Source organism: Glandiceps talaboti, chromosome 21 (genome assembly GCF_964340395.1).
Source record: "Glandiceps talaboti chromosome 21, keGlaTala1.1, whole genome shotgun sequence".
NCBI classification, from domain to species: domain Eukaryota; kingdom Metazoa; phylum Hemichordata; class Enteropneusta; family Spengelidae; genus Glandiceps; species Glandiceps talaboti.
This window is the reverse complement of record NC_135569.1, coordinates 13,288,450-13,307,005: the sequence shown is the minus strand read 5'-3', so window position 1 is coordinate 13,307,005 and position 18,556 is coordinate 13,288,450. Positions and strand designations below refer to the sequence as shown.

General features: G+C 37.8%; 1 protein-coding gene across 1 annotated transcript; it reads right to left on the bottom strand.

Annotated features, from left to right (window-relative positions):
- Positions 1-641: 641 nt before the first annotated feature.
- LOC144451157 (cyclin-L1-like) lies at positions 642-17,123 on the bottom strand. The gene is made up of 10 exons (XM_078141939.1): positions 16,666-17,123; positions 15,873-15,947; positions 14,862-14,971; positions 7,419-7,539; positions 6,507-6,571; positions 4,142-4,241; positions 3,234-3,338; positions 2,559-2,703; positions 2,136-2,235; positions 642-1,596 (listed from the first exon to the last, which is right to left on the bottom strand). The coding sequence occupies exons 1-10, from the start codon at positions 16,861-16,863 to the stop codon at positions 1,110-1,112; spliced, it is 1,506 nt and encodes a 501-aa protein (XP_077998065.1). The 5' UTR covers positions 16,864-17,123; the 3' UTR covers positions 642-1,109.
- Positions 17,124-18,556: the final 1,433 nt, after the last annotated feature.

Sequence of the window (18,556 nt, the reverse complement as noted above, 5' to 3'; positions counted from 1 at the left end):
CGTAGATTTTGTCAGTATTGTTCACAATACCATCTCGCAGATGTGAGGGGCTATGTATCATTTAGAAGTTACTCGACTTTCAAAGAAAACCACAACATAAAGAACCATGCCAGGACTTAATCCCAAGGATCTCGTATTGCTTTCTTCTGAGTGGAGCCAAAGGCTTCAAACCTTCATTACTTTTTCTGCAATTCAGCCAGAAAACTAGACTAAGATATGTCATGTCACTCTGCCCTCACCATCTTGCTCTGTGAAAGGGTTGCTCGATGTGTTAGGGTGCCCTGTCCAGTGTGAGAAATCAGCGCACATGGTTTGCCTATCATGAATACATAATTAGATTGGCATCAAATTTCACACCCACGAACTACATTATAGCGCATATGCAAATACCAGATGGCATTGAGGGCCTTCCCATGGCCTACCCTACAGACTATCACACAACTCGCCCAGATTTTGATCATACTCAGATACGGACCGGTGTCTGGGGTCAGACGGTGAAAAGACAAACCAGAGATATTCATTACTTTTTCATTAGTATTGAACTTTAATTCAAAGTAATTATGTATCCATCAAAAGTTACAACATACATTCATATGAAAGGATTCTCTGTTTGAAATACTCTACTATTTACAAGCAAATACCCCCCCCCCCCCCCCCCCCATTAACCGACAATTACGAAGCTGCGAAACTTCTATAGTAATACATGATATACCCTAAACATACGCAATAACAACTGAAAAGGTCTAATTCACTGACAATTTACATCAGCAAAAAAATTCTCCATTGCTCTGATTACAAAAAGAAATCAGAAAATTCTTCAGAAAGATCTTACTTTGACATGACAATATACTGTAAATATTACAAAATGGCGAGAGGTAATAATAGATTGAGAGGATAATACTGTGGTATGTGTACGTCTAGTTTTGGCATGGAAATACAGAAATGGCACCCACTAGTACAGTTCGGTAGCGCCTTGTCTTGTAAATATACTAGTTTGCACAACCACTCTATCCCCTATTTGTACAAAAAACTCAATTATGAAACAACGGAAAAAAAAAAGGCAAAAAACCTACAAATACACTTTAAGGCATCTACATGTACAGTCATTGTTACCTTCGATGTCGGTCTCGTGATCTATGATGCGAGTCGTCTCGGACACGCTCTCGTTTTGATTTATGTCGTCTATCGGCTGACCTTGACCTTGGGTACCTATGTCTATGTCTATCTCTCTCCCTATGTGGTGACGAATGCCTATGTTTGTACGCCCGTGGGGTACGACTTCTTGATCTACTGCGACTCCTACTATACGATCTACTGTGTTTACGTTTCCTGCTGTGTTTGTTTCTAGAGCGGTCGCGATCTCTCGATCTGTGGTCTTCGTGCCGTTTATGTCTGTGCGGAGATTCGTACCTAGATTTACGATCCCGAGGACTTCCACTGACACTTCTACTATATCTATCACTACTATGACTAGAACTGTGGTGGGAGGGCGATCTGCTATGGCTGTGTGAATTGTGTTGAGGAGACCCTGATCTACTGTGTGGACTTCTGGAGTGACTTCTATCAGTATGATGACCTTCTCTGCCATTTCTCTCCCTGGAATAGAAAGTGGATTGTTCATTAACCCATTCAGTACTGAAAAATTTGCCGCCAAAATTATTTGAACAAAATTCTTGTTTTTATGTAAGTTTTTGGCATATATCAGCTTCATTTTAGACTGGAATTAAAGAAATGTTACTTCGTAATGAAGTAATATTATTATAACTATGAAAATATTCATATAAATTGGGTCCCAAAATTATTTAAAACTCGTCTCCAGTCATGAAAGGGTTAATATGATAAGTTTCACTATTTATAGACACAGTACATATTTATCAAACAAAAGCAAGCCTGAACTTGTTCTCTGCATTTTTCAAAGACACACACATGTACAAACACACACGCAAATGCTAAAACCTATATTTACAGTGATCATGACCTCCAATAACTTTTTGGATCACACAAGACTTTTCTGGCCAACTATCAAGTCACTGTGGTGTTGTTGACACACACACACACACACACACACAGTTGCACCCACAAAGACCCAGGCAAAACACACACGCACGCAAAGACAGACACACCAGTTTACTCACCTGCTTCCAAAACTGCCTCCACTTCCACCACCCTCTTCTTTGATCTTTCTCTTCAAAACCCTGTTGTGAGGAGACCCAGTACCTCCGGACCTTGGTGAATCTTGAACAGGAAAAAAAAGTATATATGAATGGTACGATATCAAGACTGAAAGTAATACCTTTGAATCTGACATCTACATCATGTAGTTCATGCAGTAATTGCCCATTTAAAAAAAAAATATGTTGTAAGCTTTTTGAAGTCAGAGAGTATGCAATAGGAATTCATATACAACATACAGTAAGGGGAGGTGAGGTAGTCAAATCTACCAGAAGTTTGACCAGGGTTCTTTTTGTGAGGTGCACGGGAAATAACGTCTTAATATATTCCCACCATTCTATCACAGGGGGTCAAGCATAGAAAGAAGGTATGTCAATGTGACTCACTTGGTTTGGATGCAGGCGAGAACCCTGGGTTTGGAGTTGCAGCAGTTGATCTGATACTTGCAGCTTGTCCCTTAGCCTTCAGTTTAGCCTCTTGTATTACCACTCTACACTTCTCAACTATCTTGTCGAGCTCCTCGTAAGATTTCTGTAAGACACGAGAAAAGAAATTAGGACTAAATTACAAGCAATGTACAAACGAATCACACAGACAAGGGTAAGCATTGCTACTACATGTAATATTTTACAGTGCAATAGAGACAGGCTCCTGTCGCAATAATTACACTCGACTGTAAGATAAGTTGTGTTGTTCAGTCCTACCAGGCTTCTAAATGTGAGTGCTGGTTGATAGCACGGCACGAATGTCATATCTTACAGACAATGATACCATGTCATATCTTTAAGACTATGATGCTTTTAACAGCTTCAATTGTGGACTAACCGACTTGTAAGCAACATAAGTACTTGTCTGCTTCTACATCCTAACTTAGGCAGCACCTCCCTCTCTCCCTCCCCCTCTCTTGCTCCGTGTGTGTGTGTGAAAAATGTGTCCCCCATCGGTGAAAAGCCATAGCAACCCTGTCTCTGTTATACACAGTTGAATTGTGAACATTTACAACTTGTTACTTCAAATTCAACTGCATTGCAAGATAGAATTATAATACAGCCAATGCTTACTTTTGGTCTTGCATAGAGTCGTAGTATCATCAATGATATCTCTTGCAGCTGTTCTTGTGAGGCACCAAGTAATGCATACCATGGAGGACGGTTTGGTAAAGGAATCTGTTGAGAGTAAAACACATTTCAGGTTTATACCGATGTGAAAGCTAGTCTGTGTAGGTTACTATCAATATAGAACTTAAACTTTTGGAACACTCCACACAATTGATATTTGGTGCAAGAAAAACTGAAGCTTTCATTTACAACTGTGGACTTGTGTTCTGGTGAACAAGTCCACAGGTGTGGACAAAAGCTTGTTTTGCTTTCACTAAATATCAATTGTGCGGAGTGTTTCAGAAGTTCAAGTTCCACATTGACATTTCGGGTTTAATCATATCCCAACATTGGAAGAAAATCCCAAATACAAAACACAAATGTTCTTATCTTTTGCAGCAAGGCAATGTCAATGAGTGAACTTACGGTTTACTATTTTGCACCCATTTCTTTATCACCAAAAGTAGAAATATAAATTTCTATCAATTATTTACTCAACTAGGCATAGATGGCCATAACGGGTATCATCAAAAAATATCTTGCGACTTCACAGTTGAGTAACACTGAAGTAAAGCACTTTCTGTATGTGCTACACTCCTTTACAGCTTATCAAGTGTAAAAATATACTGTTTCAATTGGTTTATTTACATACAAGGCTGGCAGGTGGCCTTTCTAATGTTGTAATTTAGCAAATGAAAATGTATACTTTTATACTTGATAATGATGTGGATGCTATAAACAATTGTGGTGCATACAGAAGAAAATGCTTTACTTTGGTGTGATGGGTTGGGGTTGTACTTGATATGGATGCTATAAACGATTGTGGTACGTACAGAAAATGCTTTACACTGGTGTTAAGGATTTGTACATACCTTCAACTGTCGTGCTGAGAGGTAGATACAGGCACAGGCTATAGTCTCGGGTGGATAGCGTACAAACGCATCTGTTCTCAAACTGTCATTCATATAATTCCTGTAGAGAAAACAGAATATATCCCCTATGGTCTACATGTATGCACAACAGTTTACACAAACCATTCCTTGTCAACTTAACATCTAGCATGCCTTCTCAGTCAGATAATGTCATGTTCCTTCACTTTAGTTCTTCCTGTCTAATCATCCATTCTTGTTTAATTTACAAAATCAGTGTAGAAAGATAGCAACAAAGAATAGATGTTGTACACAATGCATAATTCTAAACCCTGTGCTATAGTTTTGGTGGGAGGTTAAAATACCACTGTAAGTGACCACTTTTACTATTAAAGTTTCATCCATTTGTATGGCGATTTTTTCGTCTTGTGCATCAGAAGTGAAATCACACATTACTACTGGACTAAGAAGACACACCAGGCTGACATACTTGAATTTGGTGACTGGTCAGAAAATACGACTTCTGTCATATTTCTAATTTATACTGTACACATAGCAAGTGAGGCGTTCTCCCTAGAGTTGATAAAACTAGAATTTTGACATCCACTTAAAAAGAGTTTCATATATGTTACTTCAGTTGTATGAATTGGTGGACCATGTTTTAGAAATCTTCTGGGGAGGACATAAGCAAATATGAATATGGATCACACGCTATTCATCCCAGTACAACATCATGTACCGTCACCCATCAATTTTACATTCTTTGCAAGTACACATCTATCTCTCGGTAAAACAGATGCCGCAACCTTCGTATTTATTTCTGCATTTCAAACTATTTTTTTGATGGGGTAGATTAAAAAGGTTGCATTGGGATAAATATTGTGATAACAAGATGAGTATGATTTTGGTAACACGTATTAACCGAGTACGAGTTGTTAGCGACATACTTGTATGTATGAAACCTGTATCTAAGAAAAGGCAAAGATAGATTTTCACAGTGGGGAAGCTACAAATGCACCAAGCAATCTCCTGTTTGTCTAGTTCTTGGCAAGTCTTGTCTCAGTCCAATCTTGAGGCCATTACCATGACTAGATTAGCCTGCTTCAAAATAACAATCGATGCATCATACGTTCACAGTCCGCATCTACAATTGGACTTCCATAATGTAAAATCGGCACTGCCCATATAATGTTCATCAGTTCAACAGGTCATAGTGCCCATACACTTCTTCTGGTAACGTTCTTGTCACTTGATAGATGGTTTCATTTCATGACTGTCAATGGACACAGTCTGTAAGAAACTTTGCTAACATCATTAATAGTAACATTAGCAAATAATGACAACAGAAACTGGCTAATTTCTTTCAAAATTTCTCTGCATGACTTTCATAACTGCAAGAGAGAGATCTCAGTTTGTAGCCTCTGGATTATTTGTCTTGCAATATTCTGAATTTTGGACTAATGTTAACTCTACAAAAGCCAGAAATGTCTGAAACCATTGCTACGATGTTCAACACTCGTCAAAGTCTCCTCTTCATCCAGGTTCCCATGGTAATGTAGTCATAGCAACAGCGTTGCTAGGCAATATCCTTGTCTCTTCCTTCATATCCATCAAATGCTCTTGAACAGTGTCTCCTGTTATGAAAGGTGTCCATCCATTGCCAGGAAGTAGAAAGAACCTAGTTCAGCTGTCAGACTGGACTGGACAGACAGTCGCTGTCTTTTGCTTGGTGCAAATGTACTTACCAATTTAAGCTAACCTCTCTGGGTAGACAAAGACAAAAGCATTATTTTAACATGGGTTTTGCTAAGTTAAGTGTAGCTATTAAAACCAATGCAAGGGGTTAACTGTTCTACAATGTCAGACTGTTAATATTTTAACACCTACATTTAGATATTTGACTGGAATCCATACAGAAGTGTTTCTTTCTTTTTATATCCAAATGCACAAACCTATTATCAAATATATAGCAAAACCTGGTTCAATTTTGTGCTGGTTCAATTTTACTATTACTTTAAAGCAATTACAAAAGGAACTGTCCCAAATTTTCATGAGGCTTGAACTTACTCAATTCACTACAGACGTATCAGAGACGATTGTCTGCTAGTTCCAATTATTCATCATGCAATTGAGAAGTACACAGCAACATCATGTATATATGTGTGAACCGATAACTTTTAGCGTTATTGTTTTCAACATTGTCAAGGGCATTTAAGCAATTGTCTACCATAAGCGACACATAACACTGATGGTTCCCAGATATGGTGGTGGTTTTTTTTTACAGGTTTGTCTAAGACAGCTGTTCAATGCATTGGTTTCAACAGCACGGATGGATGGGTGGAAAAAAGTCAAGAGAACATCAACTTACCATGAGGTCTGCACTAACTTGACGTTACGTTGACATTCTAGAATCTGTAGGTAGGTAACTATCATCTGTAAATACAAAACGGCTTCATATTATATTATCTGTACTTGACACTGGAGGTAGAAACCTCTTGCCCTGTTGGACTGAAACTAACAGAGCTATGTCCTGTCAACAGATACATTGTCATGATAAAACTGGTGTCACTCTGTTCCTCGCATGTGTCTATGTATTGACTGTAACTACCTTACAACAGCGGCAATCAAGCTTAAGGTTTACTAACTTGGACACAAAACACCTCCACGCCTCCAAGATATATGTTGCAACATATTGATATTCATTATTGAATGGAAGTTTGTTTAATTACACGCTCAGAAGGGTGGCATTTCTGATGTTCTCCATGATCTTGCATAGTACATTTTAGGGACTTCTTTAGGGACTATTTGCATCTCTTGCTTACAAGGTGATTTATATCCGCACAGTAAAGGCATCACTATCACGTACTTGTGTAATATACCAGATCAACCAATAACAGTTTTAGTTTGTACCTATCTTAGTAAGCCAGAACCTTGACTGCCACAGTGGTATATCACAGAGCTGGGAATACGAGAGTTACTATCTCTTCTAAATATGCTTGACTTTTTTTTTTTTAAGTTGTGGCCTTCTCCCGACTACAAATTTGAACACGAATCGACGAACAGTATAGCCACTACAGACCTATTTGTTGTTGTGTATATAAATGGTAAAAACGACTTTCATGCGAGTCATTACACAGTAAGAGATTGGGGAACCCCAGGTTGGTTTGTCACAAGAAATTGTGCAAGTCTGTGGCATGTCAGCTTACAGAACACGCTGCCGAGCAATACCCAATACAGCAGTACTGTTAGCTGATCATACTTTAGGCTGTCAATATCTTACCTTGTGTGGATGTTTGACGTGTACACAGAAACCCAGCTCCTTTAGAACTCTTCTCTCAGCTTTGATGACGTTATTCTTCAAGTTAATATAATTCTGGTCCAGTACGAGGGGTGCGATTGACCTGTAAATGCAAGAGAGACTTGCTGTCATGTTTAGAATTCAACCCTACCACACTATACCATACCGTTCCTTGTCAGTTTGAGATGTTCAGTGTAGTGAGTGTGTGTATGCAATGGTGTTAAGCTTACAAGAAACAGCAGACAGCAACTGCCACAGAAAACAGTAGATAGTTCACAATGAACACAGAAAGATCAACTGAACACAAAGACAAACACAAGCATTTTACAGCACACTTAGACATGATAAATATATTACTTTCCAACATACAAACCCCTACCCTATTCGTACACACTACGGTTATTTAGTACATTGTACTTAGTTAGTATGCAATATTTATCTTTATTTACCAATTTTAATTAGATGCCAAAATTACCCCAAACAGGATAGCATTATTTTCTATGAAATCAACTCACTTGAGGAAATGTTTTGTTCTCCATTTTTTGAGGAACATGTATGTAACCTTGCCAACACAAGTTAATTGTCGCCATGAATCTACTTGTACGCCACCCCTGATATTACATTTCACATGAAGTACTTACACCACTGATTAGTTTGAAGAAAATTCATTTCAACATGAACATTAAATATTTGAACTTTATCAACTCAGTTTACTGTTACAAGGCACCATTAATGAGAGCCAAGTGACCAGCACAGTACTTGCAATGTGTGTTTTCACTCAAACCCTAATTTATTGAAACACTAATTTGATAAATGTTCACACGATTTTAGCGTGAACAAGTAGATGGAATAACCAAATATCAACACAATGCACAATATACTGCATTTCTTACAGCTTCATATCAGTACTAGGTTTAGACTGTAAGATAGATTGCATTGGCCGGCCCTAATCATTCTTCCGTGCTGGCCGATATATGTGTTGGCATGACATGTGGTGTCTCACAGACTACACAAGGTTTGAATCGGCCAGGAATCCATTCACATCACATTCCTAAAAGAATGAGCTATGGGCTTTTGACGTATTTCCAGTGGCATGGTGCTGTACGTGAAAAGGCACGCCCACCAAACCAAACGCGTTTATACTTTGGGCTCGTGCAGACGATATGTCTGAGGAACAAAGTCTGTGGGATACGACTTTGCCTGAATAGTGTCTGATTTTTTTTTTGACCCATGACGCTACATGTATATTCTGTATTATATACCCAACTTGAGAATTTGTTCTAACATCAATGGTTAAAAATCATTACTATCAACCTCAGGGGGTGGGGGAGTAGTCTTTCCCATGCAGGGATTTATCTACATCAAACTTTGTGAAGTCTAAGTTTAGTTATTACTTGATTTTTTATCATCAAATTGTTTACCTATCCTAAGAAAGGCATATTAATAGGACTTATATAGGCAGTGACACATCCACCAGTCTATTGAATAGTATTAGTTGCTATGGAAACAAGCAACAATAACACTTACAGAAAAATACACTTAGTGCCCTTATTACAATATATTAAGTCCTCACATTATTAAGAGTATCTTGTGCTCAAACATGTCATTTCTGTCTTGTAATCCTCCATCAGTGTACCTAAACTGGCACAAAACAGATTTAAGATGAAGACCAGATGAACAAAATTGTATAAATTTACACATTTTTTTCCAATGTTGTAGGAGAGGTTTGCACGTTGGATTCTTAGTAAACGTTTTTTGATTTCTTTTCTACTAGCATGATCTCCTCATACATTTTTTTTTATAGAAACTACCAGTATGTACGTGGTTGGAAATTCAACATCCTCACAGCTGGTTTACATATATAAACAAACTGTCACTGTACTCGCAAAAGATGTTGTTAATTTGGAGAGACATAAGAATTTGCCTTGCTAATATGATAATCCAGCCCTGGATAATCAATTACTTAGGCAAGGGTCAGGGTAGATTCATTTTCCCATAGGACAATTAATTACATTCATTTTGATTAACTGTGAAATGTAGATGACATGCCTTGATCTCAACTAAAAGGACAAAATACATGCACATATTTTGCTCCAGCGCTATTCTTCCTCCCACACTTGTCTCAACCATTTCCCCATAGCACTATGAAGTTACTTTGGAACGGTAAATTGGAAACGAATGTAACGTTTTGATTGTCTACTATGGACCCTGATCACGCAATGATCCCTACAGTTCCACTACATATACACATGTAGTCAGTCCACTGTGTAACTTATATATCTTTGCCCTATAACCTATTACATCAATTGATGCTAAACAAACCATGGCAGCTGTGATGTTCAGAGATAATTATACTGAATTCCCCTATGGCATACATGAATTATGTAGGCAATCTTACAGGTAAATTTAGAGTACGAAACCCCTAAAACTGAATGATCTATGTTTGCAAAACATGCATAGTTCTGTGGCATCATAGAACTTGACATTACCCCACAAAAGTATACATATACCAGCATTTTGACCCACAAGGGATCGATGTAGCAATAATAACGAGTGGATTAATTTGATTAATTTGATTTCGTTTTACCAGTTGACTTGCTTTGTACAAAGAGAACAAACTTTAAGGAGTTTGGTGCAATGCTTCCTGCACGTTAACCCTAATCTTGCCATTATCTTTCACAAGAATTTGACCTGACGGGCGTTAAACTCAAAAGCTCAAATTTACAATAGGGGCCATTATAACCAGATAACTATATACCAGCCCATTATCTCAGTTGTTTGGTTCTCTATATACTTTACATAGAATGTTATTTATCCAATACGTGTTACAATTTCTCTTAGATTTCTTGTCTAAAACTCGCACTTTTTATAAATATCTTTTTTCACTTTTCACGATTCATTAAAGCTGTCATTGCTTCTTTCAGAAAATACATTTTCTTTTTTCCATCAACTTATTAGGAACTATACTGATCTTATACTCGATAAACTATAAGTCTGTGCATATAACACAGACATATATATATATACAAAATCCATCTTTTACTACAAAATATTTTTGAAATTTGAGATTTTGGCATAAAATTCACCATGCATGTATTCACACCCTCTTGCTGGAATGTTGAAAATTTGTGGGGCAACCAAGTTTTTTGTATGGATGACAAATTCAAACACAACGATCAATGAAAATAGACATTGCCTTGCATTCAACATGTGAGAGACTCCTATGTCTATGGTATACGGCCCTAACTGGAAATTATTATGGAAAAGCACTACAGATGAAATGGGAGTGTTTATGAGGAAGTTCCTGAAGGTCAACAAAAGTAAGACTATCGTAAAATGAAGAAGTCTGACAGGGGGGGGGGGGGGGGGGGGGGGGCAGTTCAAATGTAAGTTACCATTGCAATACCATTCACTACTTGGTGAAAACAGGTTTTTCGCTGTGAACTTTGACCAAAGAAGTGAATGTCGTTGGCAATGTCCTTGTTTGGAATTACATGTCTGAAATGTATTGATGAATTTTACCACATATCTGGCTGCAACAGAATTACCCTGACATATATATGTAATGAACGTCCACACTGAAGTACGTAATATTGATAGCTAGACTCGTATTGGTTAACTTATGGAGGTGACACATTTCTGTCACAGCCTCTTATGGGCCTTGGCTTATAAATATCAAGTAAAAGTCATTCAAAAAGACAACACCCATAAAGGTGACGTAGTAGTGGTGAGAATGTGGTTCTGTACTATTTTCACTTCTTACTGTATAATAATCATGTACTTGTGCACCAACAATGATTGTAATTGACAAAACTGATCAAATCTCATTATGTGAACATTGAAACTTTACTGGCACAACCAAAAATATGTTTCATTGACGCAAGTTTGGCTTCTCGTAAACAAACAAGTGACCACCTGATACCTTGACATGAGGGTCATAGTTAAATAAATTTGTTCGTAAGGAGAGGGACATTTTTGTGTCAATCATAAGCTTAATAAATAGTTAAACTCTCCGACTTGTGAATCCATGCACTGAACATCTGAAATGATATAACCAAATTATCTCTAAATATGTGGCGTTTTACTGTTGCACCAGGTTTGTACTGCATTAAAGTTTTAAGTGTACATCAAAGATTATCAAGTTATCCAAGCATTAGAATTATATCACCACGGAATTTTACACACTGCATAAGTTTTAAGAACCCTTTTCACCATATTATTACATCAGCTTCAACATTCATATGACTTAACCGCACACCCCAATTCTTGTATATCACCCTCCGCAACAAAACCATCACTATTTCATTTAACTTTTTTTCACGCTTTTAAGTCAGATTTTCTTGTTTTCAAATTTAAAGTCATCATGACGTATATTTTGTGTATGCACTTCACCACCTTGGGTGGAATGTTGTAATGAAAATATTGACAAAAGCATCTCATTGCACTTACACTTTTTGGCACTACAATGTGCATTGTTGTCATCTTGTACCATGCATGCTAAAGTTGCAACATGGTACAAGGCAGACAGTTGTCATTTTATACAAGTATAATGAGTGTACACTCGAATCCCCACCATAAATGTTTCATGAATACTTTTTCTTTCATCATCTGCATAACGCTTCTTGCACATAACATTTCAACAACAGAGTATACAATTGGAAGCATGAAAACCAAGGTGATCACACCTGTACCATTCACACGTCCTTTGTTGTTCCTCTGTACCACCATTTGTATTGACCAGTTATTTTATTCTTTGTCAATACAAGGATGCATTGTTAGCACGTTGTATACATATATCTGCTCATATTTTGACAGACATGAATGAACAATAATATACTTGCATTCAACAGACACACACATCTGAAATAAAGGATATTTGAAGCTTGGCACTGCAGTCTGGCGTCATCCATCATTTGGCTTCCTCACAACAGCTGGATTCTTAGTATGGGTTTACATTGAAACAGAATCAGGTCAAGTTTACTCCAAGACCTGTATATGTTGCTCTCTTCACTGGAATGGTTTATTTTGTGATTTCAAAGACACTCTTGCGACTTCTTGTAACTGTTCTAGTGACTTCACTAAAGCTGAAATAAGGATATTCTAGCTATAACAATCAAACAATGACAACAGATCTATAAACACGTGCGCACAATGACGCACCCCACATACACACAAACACTGACATAATCTCACACACATCATCACTTTTGCCTTTGTTACAAGTTGAATATATCAGTTACGGTCCCAGGAGAGGAATATTCCCGGTTGCTTGCCTTCAGTGAGATGAGATGCTCAACATCAAAGTACAGTACTGTTGTGGTTACCAACCAACCAACCAGGGGAGCCATGGAAAGACACCGCTTGAGTTGGTTGCCGTACATAGTAGCCAATCAGCTGGTGAGGTTCGAGCTGTAAGTTTACAGCAAAGGGAAAAATAATGTATTAATAACAGATCGTAATGCTGGGACACAGAACACAGCTATGAAACTTTTGGGGGAGAAAAGACACTGAAAAGCCCTGGGTGAGGGCGCTCTTTACACAGAGAAGTTATAAAGGATGGTATGTACAGTGTAGTCTTGTTATGTGTTGTGTGTGCTTGTGTGCATTTCAAAAGTTGTTGCTGCAAAAGAGAACAAGTTATACTTATTGTTAAACACTGTTTCGCAGATATCTCTCAACTCTACTATGTGCATGGCTTGCTCTGTTTATTCCTTATATTGGCAAAATCCTAAAACAGACAAATCTGACAACATCGATGGCAGTATCACTTGTGCTTACTTCACTCTGTACACGCATATTATTAGTAAATCCTATTGAGGACTACCCTTGGTATATATCAATATTACAACACCACTCAGTTGCCATACTTTCTTGGATGCTTTTCTTGTGAATAGTTCCATAATCTAGGGAACATTCTGAGTGCACTACACAGTGCCCCTCCCCCTCCATAACATCGCATCATCAATGTCAGACAAGGGAAAGAGACGTTTCCTTGTCTTTATCAATGTATATCTTGAACACATGTACTTCTCAGTACATGTGAACATCTTCAAATATATACATTTGAAGCTACTCAACCTTCAGAATAGTTTGCCACATTTTGAACTACAATTTGCCTTGCACATCAGACAACAGTAAAGTCAACTGCGCAAGCGACTTCTGCAGCCCTATACACAGCTGCCTTATGTAGCTAAAAGTGGTAAACATCCATGTAACTTTACAAGTTTCTGATTGTTGGCCTTTTTTACGATGATTACAATCTTCAGAAAGGTTTTGAGGACAAGATGTGTCCATTATTTGAGTTGACTTCAAAATACATGTATCATGATAGACTTCCCCATATAGGCCTTTCCAAAATTTGCATTGGTGGCACTCTACTTCCTGTCTGTGTGTACCTTGGGGGTATACACGGCATAGGTTACTTGGTTAATCATAGAGCACTGCTGCTTTCCTCGATGTCTGAACAATACCAAAAACATCTCTAATTTACACTTCTACAGAATACCAAGGGACAAAGCTCTTAAGAAACGATACAAGGTGAGGATACCCCCAATTTGAGCTAGGGCACTGTATTCTCATTTTCCTGTTTGCAGTCTGAAATAGCCTATTGGGTTATTCTATTTACTTTTATATATTTTTAAGGTGTGATAAACTTTTACTGAATGTACGTACAGTAACAGAAAAACGTAGAGTAACCAGAAAAATTCAGTAACAAGAAAACTTAATCTGAAAATAGATACATTTTTATGAGTTTCTTTATCATTTTACTCTTCTCTGACTCTATTTTGTCAGCTTGGAGACCAAACCACAAAATGCCCATATATAATCATATCTAACTTTTATCATGGCCATGACTTAAGACCAACTAAAAAAGTGTTTCCAATAACTTGACCAAAGCCTCTGATCGTAATAATCTTTTTAAACATCTAAAACAAAAAGATACAAAATTTTCTTCTTCATCCTCATGTACATCTGTTTTCTTTCCCCAGTGATGTCTATACATAGTTCATCAAACTATCACAAAAGAGGTAGCCTAACCGACGTTTTTTTTTTAGGGATCAAAGCAATATTTTTCAAAAATAAAAACAATAAAAAAGATAAAATAGAATAAAAACAAAATACTAACCTATCTACCCTATATTTTCCGAGGCCGTTATTGGAAACACAATCTTTTTTCCTACTTTATGGTAAAGATGTAAGGCCAGTTGAATAACATTCCCATTCATCACAATTAAAGTTAAAGAGACACTTGATGTGTATTATCACTACAAAAGAATGTAGCTAATGGTTGACAAATAATAACGCACTGCATCAACACTTCAAAATCTTTGCCAGCATTATTTTGAGAGATATGTGAGAAACAGAAAACAGAAACATTATAATATACACACACTCCATTCCAAAGTCACAAGGAATGATATTTACCTGCTGTGTCTCTTTTGTCGTATATGATGAAACACATTGACGACATCACGTATCCTCCGAGGAGCTTCCTCGATTTTAGAGGCCAGATTGATGCAAGCCATTGCTAGAGTCTAGGAATGTAGTCGATTAGGAAGAAATGGGAAGAAAATGTGGTGAATTATTGCAGTCTGAAGACTATGTGATGATGCCGTTTCGTGTCACTCAGCTTGGACCACACATATAGGAAAATACAGTCATAGACAAAGTGACTTGTCACTAGTTCTAAACCAAGGACATGCAGACTTGATCTCCTGTGTGGCTCCATGACACAGAGGTATGTAAAGTATGACTCAAACCAACCAATCATTAGGTTGCATGTACCATTAAACCTAAGTACTAAGTATGCAATCACTTTAGTCTAGCTCCTATATGACATATTACCATTACTACAATCATCTCCGCTCATGTATAGGAAAAGCCGTTATTCTGGCACAAAAATCTGTGCTACCCCAACTGTGTTTATATAAACTTAATGGTTATAGTGCCCCAATGTGATTTTGGAGAGTTGGAGTTCGGTTAACGAGTAATTGCCAGTAGGAATTAACCAATTGCAACTGCTTGTCAAATAGTGATGGATTACTTCCTACATTTGCAGTTTACCCTTTACAGGGTAGCACAGATTTTTGCGCTAGAATAATGACTTTCCCTATACGAGAGTGGAGATGATCATAGCAATTATAATGTGTCATATGATCAATTGGACAGAACAGTTTGAATGTTTTAGCTAACACATGTTCTCTGACCAATATGTTGAACCACTGCCTGTCACAAGCCAAAATTACTTGACAAACCTGCATTACCAGCTCTGTACCTGACACAAGTCACACAGAGTTATCACATATTTTTACTGTTCAAGTCACTGTTTACTTCTACATATGGGTTACATTAAAAGCTGGTATTTGGTCTGTAATTTCCAATGACAAATCTGACACTAGTTGGCTTACACTAGAAGTAATTATAGGCCTCCCTTACCTCCATATTGTGCTTCACCATAGACTTGGAGTAATAAAATCGCTGAAATATCACTTGAGCTGTGGCCATGGCAACCTGCAACACCAAAGAGATGACTGATTGAGATAAAGTTCAAACTTATGCAAGACTTGTGAACACATTGCAACAAACTTTGAATAGGACTATCTCGTGTGTCAGTGATCAGAATTCATGACTTGGTAACTTATGTACGTGCACCCTAAATATAGGGTATCGGGTGTTACAGGAAAAATTATTGTAATAACAATGACTAACCCTAACATCGCAATTTCTCACTGAAATAGTATGGGTTCGAGTTAGGGATTAGAGTCTAGAGACAACATTTGAAACTCGTTCGTTCGCCCGAATCTTTACTCGATCCCGCGGGTAGATTTTCCTAATCTTGGCCATTAGTTGATTATAAAACGCCAGTCGTGCCTTTTTCTACGGAGTGTGTAATTCATTATTCTTACATAAACTAGTACCACCTATTATGTAAGTAATTTAATAGCGACTTCTCGGTTATAATGGATCTTAGTTTCGGCCTAGGGCTTCGTTCCATCTCATTTTCAACATTACTTACAAGTTACAAATAATCCCCGTTCATATTTTTTCAGTTTATATGAAGAAAACTTGTGAAAATCAACTACATAGAAAATTGCCTACGTCTCCAGAACACGGAAATGTGACGAATGTTTAGGAACTCTCACAAAAGTCAAGCAATTTTCTCCAGAAACAAAAGAATGCCGGCCACATCCCTGTAAATGACAGTGTCGCCATTTTGTACACCACTAACCTGTGGCAGTTTGAGCAAAATGCCAGCCGTCTGAATAAGCTCACAACCGAGAATTCTGAGGTCCGTTTCCGTCTCCAGGTCAAGTCCATCTAACATAGAAGGCGTTGGGGACAGCTTTTCTGTGGGCAGTATGCAATTTTCTAATGTAATAACGACTTTTCCGTAGGTCCTCTCGGGTTTGTGCCCTGTCTCGGCCATATTGGAAAAACGTTGTTTGCACGCTACCTGCCTCGTGATATTCAATCAAGTAGTCTCTCAGATCAGTCCGCAGCACAAAATAAACCACAGGTTGAAATCGAGCTGAGACGTTCAACACTTGTATCGAATGTAAAACATTACCATATAAATATATAAATTGCTAAAAGTATACATTATTCCTTAAAAGAGTGACCAGCATTGGTTTTGTGGGTAAGCCGAATCCCTCGTCAGACATTTTAACGGTGATGCGGTTGTGCCGCGGAACTATGGGAATCGTGACGTCACGAGTACTAGGAAAACCCCATAGTATCATAGCTGTACGTCACGATCACACGTCGACATGAAGGACACTAACTTTATCCTGTCGTAAACAGGATGCAACGATATGACACGAATAGCATGCACTGCTATAAATACTATTACAAAGCCAGTATGTGCCGAAAACAAGCTCTTCTTAATAACTATCATAATAAACATGGCGTTAAAATCTGTGATGATATATCAAAAGCAAATTTATTGAATGACTTCTTTTGTAGTGTACTGACAGATGAGCCACCCCTATCGCATTCAATCCCATTTAATGTCCACACTACTTCACCAAGATGTACGATGCATATTACAATTACTAGTGTCAGAGAAAAGCTCATTTCCTTAAAACCTAACAAGGCTTGTGGGCCGGATAGTATCCATGTTAATGTGTTACGCAAGGTTCTAGATTTGGATGTCCCCCTTGCTGCTATTTTTCAACACTCCTTATCATCCGGAGTAGTTCCTCAGGACCGTGGAAGGATGCAAATGTTACGCCCTTACATAAGAAGGGATCCAGAACTGTTTGTAATAACTATAGGCCAGTTTCCCTGACAAGTCAAGTAGCCAAGGTGATGGAACGTTTAGTTCTCGATGTTTTATTAGATTTTACTGAAGCTAATAACATTATATCCTGCCAGAAACATGGTTTTCAGAAAAAATGTTCCTGTACTACACAACTCTTTTCGAAGGCTTTCGATTCAGTACCACATCATAGACTTATTTATAAACTCCACCAACTTGGTATACGAGGGAATCTCATTCAGTGGATAAAGTCATTTCTTATTGGACGTCGTCAAAGAGTTGTTCTGAGAAATGGGATCTCTACTTGGAAATCTGTGATTAGCGGTGTGCCGCAAGGTACAATCTTAGGGCCGATGCTATTTTTGCTTTTTGTCAACGACATGCCAGATGTAGTGGAAAGTACAGCGAAAATGTTTGCTGACGATACAAAAATTTACAACAACATTTCAAGTATTCATGACTGCAATCAGCTCCAGAAAGATTTATGTGCCCTTTCTTCATGGTCTCAGCAGTGGTTACTCCGTTTTAATGCTACTAAATGTGTTGCACTTCGTTTTCATGCTGCTTTCAAATATGCTTATTCCCTCAATGGAATTTACCTCCAAGAAGTGCCTAACCAGAAGGACTTAGGGGTGCTCGTTAGCAACAACCTTAAGCCTACTCAACACATCAAGAATATTTGTAAAAAAGCCAACCAAAGGATTGGCATGATTAAGAGATGTTTCAGTGAATTTACTAGAGAAAAAACTTTGACATTATATTGCTCTATTATCAGGCCAATTCTAGAATATGCCTCGGTCGTATGGAATCCGAGATTGAAACAAGATATTTATTTACTTGAGAAGGTGCAGAAGAGATGCCT

Bases quoted from the DNA above. Each gene is read 5' to 3' on its own strand.
- LOC144451157 (XM_078141939.1), bottom strand. From the start codon at position 16,863: ATGGCCGAGACAGGGCACAAACCCGAGAGGACCTACGGAAAAGTCGTT. The intron at 3,339-4,141 runs GTATGTACAAAT...TACTCTCAACAG, and splicing joins TCTCAGCACGACAGTTGAAG to ATTCCTTTACCAAACCGTCC. The intron at 2,236-2,558 runs GTGAGTCACATT...TTCCTGTTCAAG, and splicing joins CTCGCCTGCATCCAAACCAA to ATTCACCAAGGTCCGGAGGT.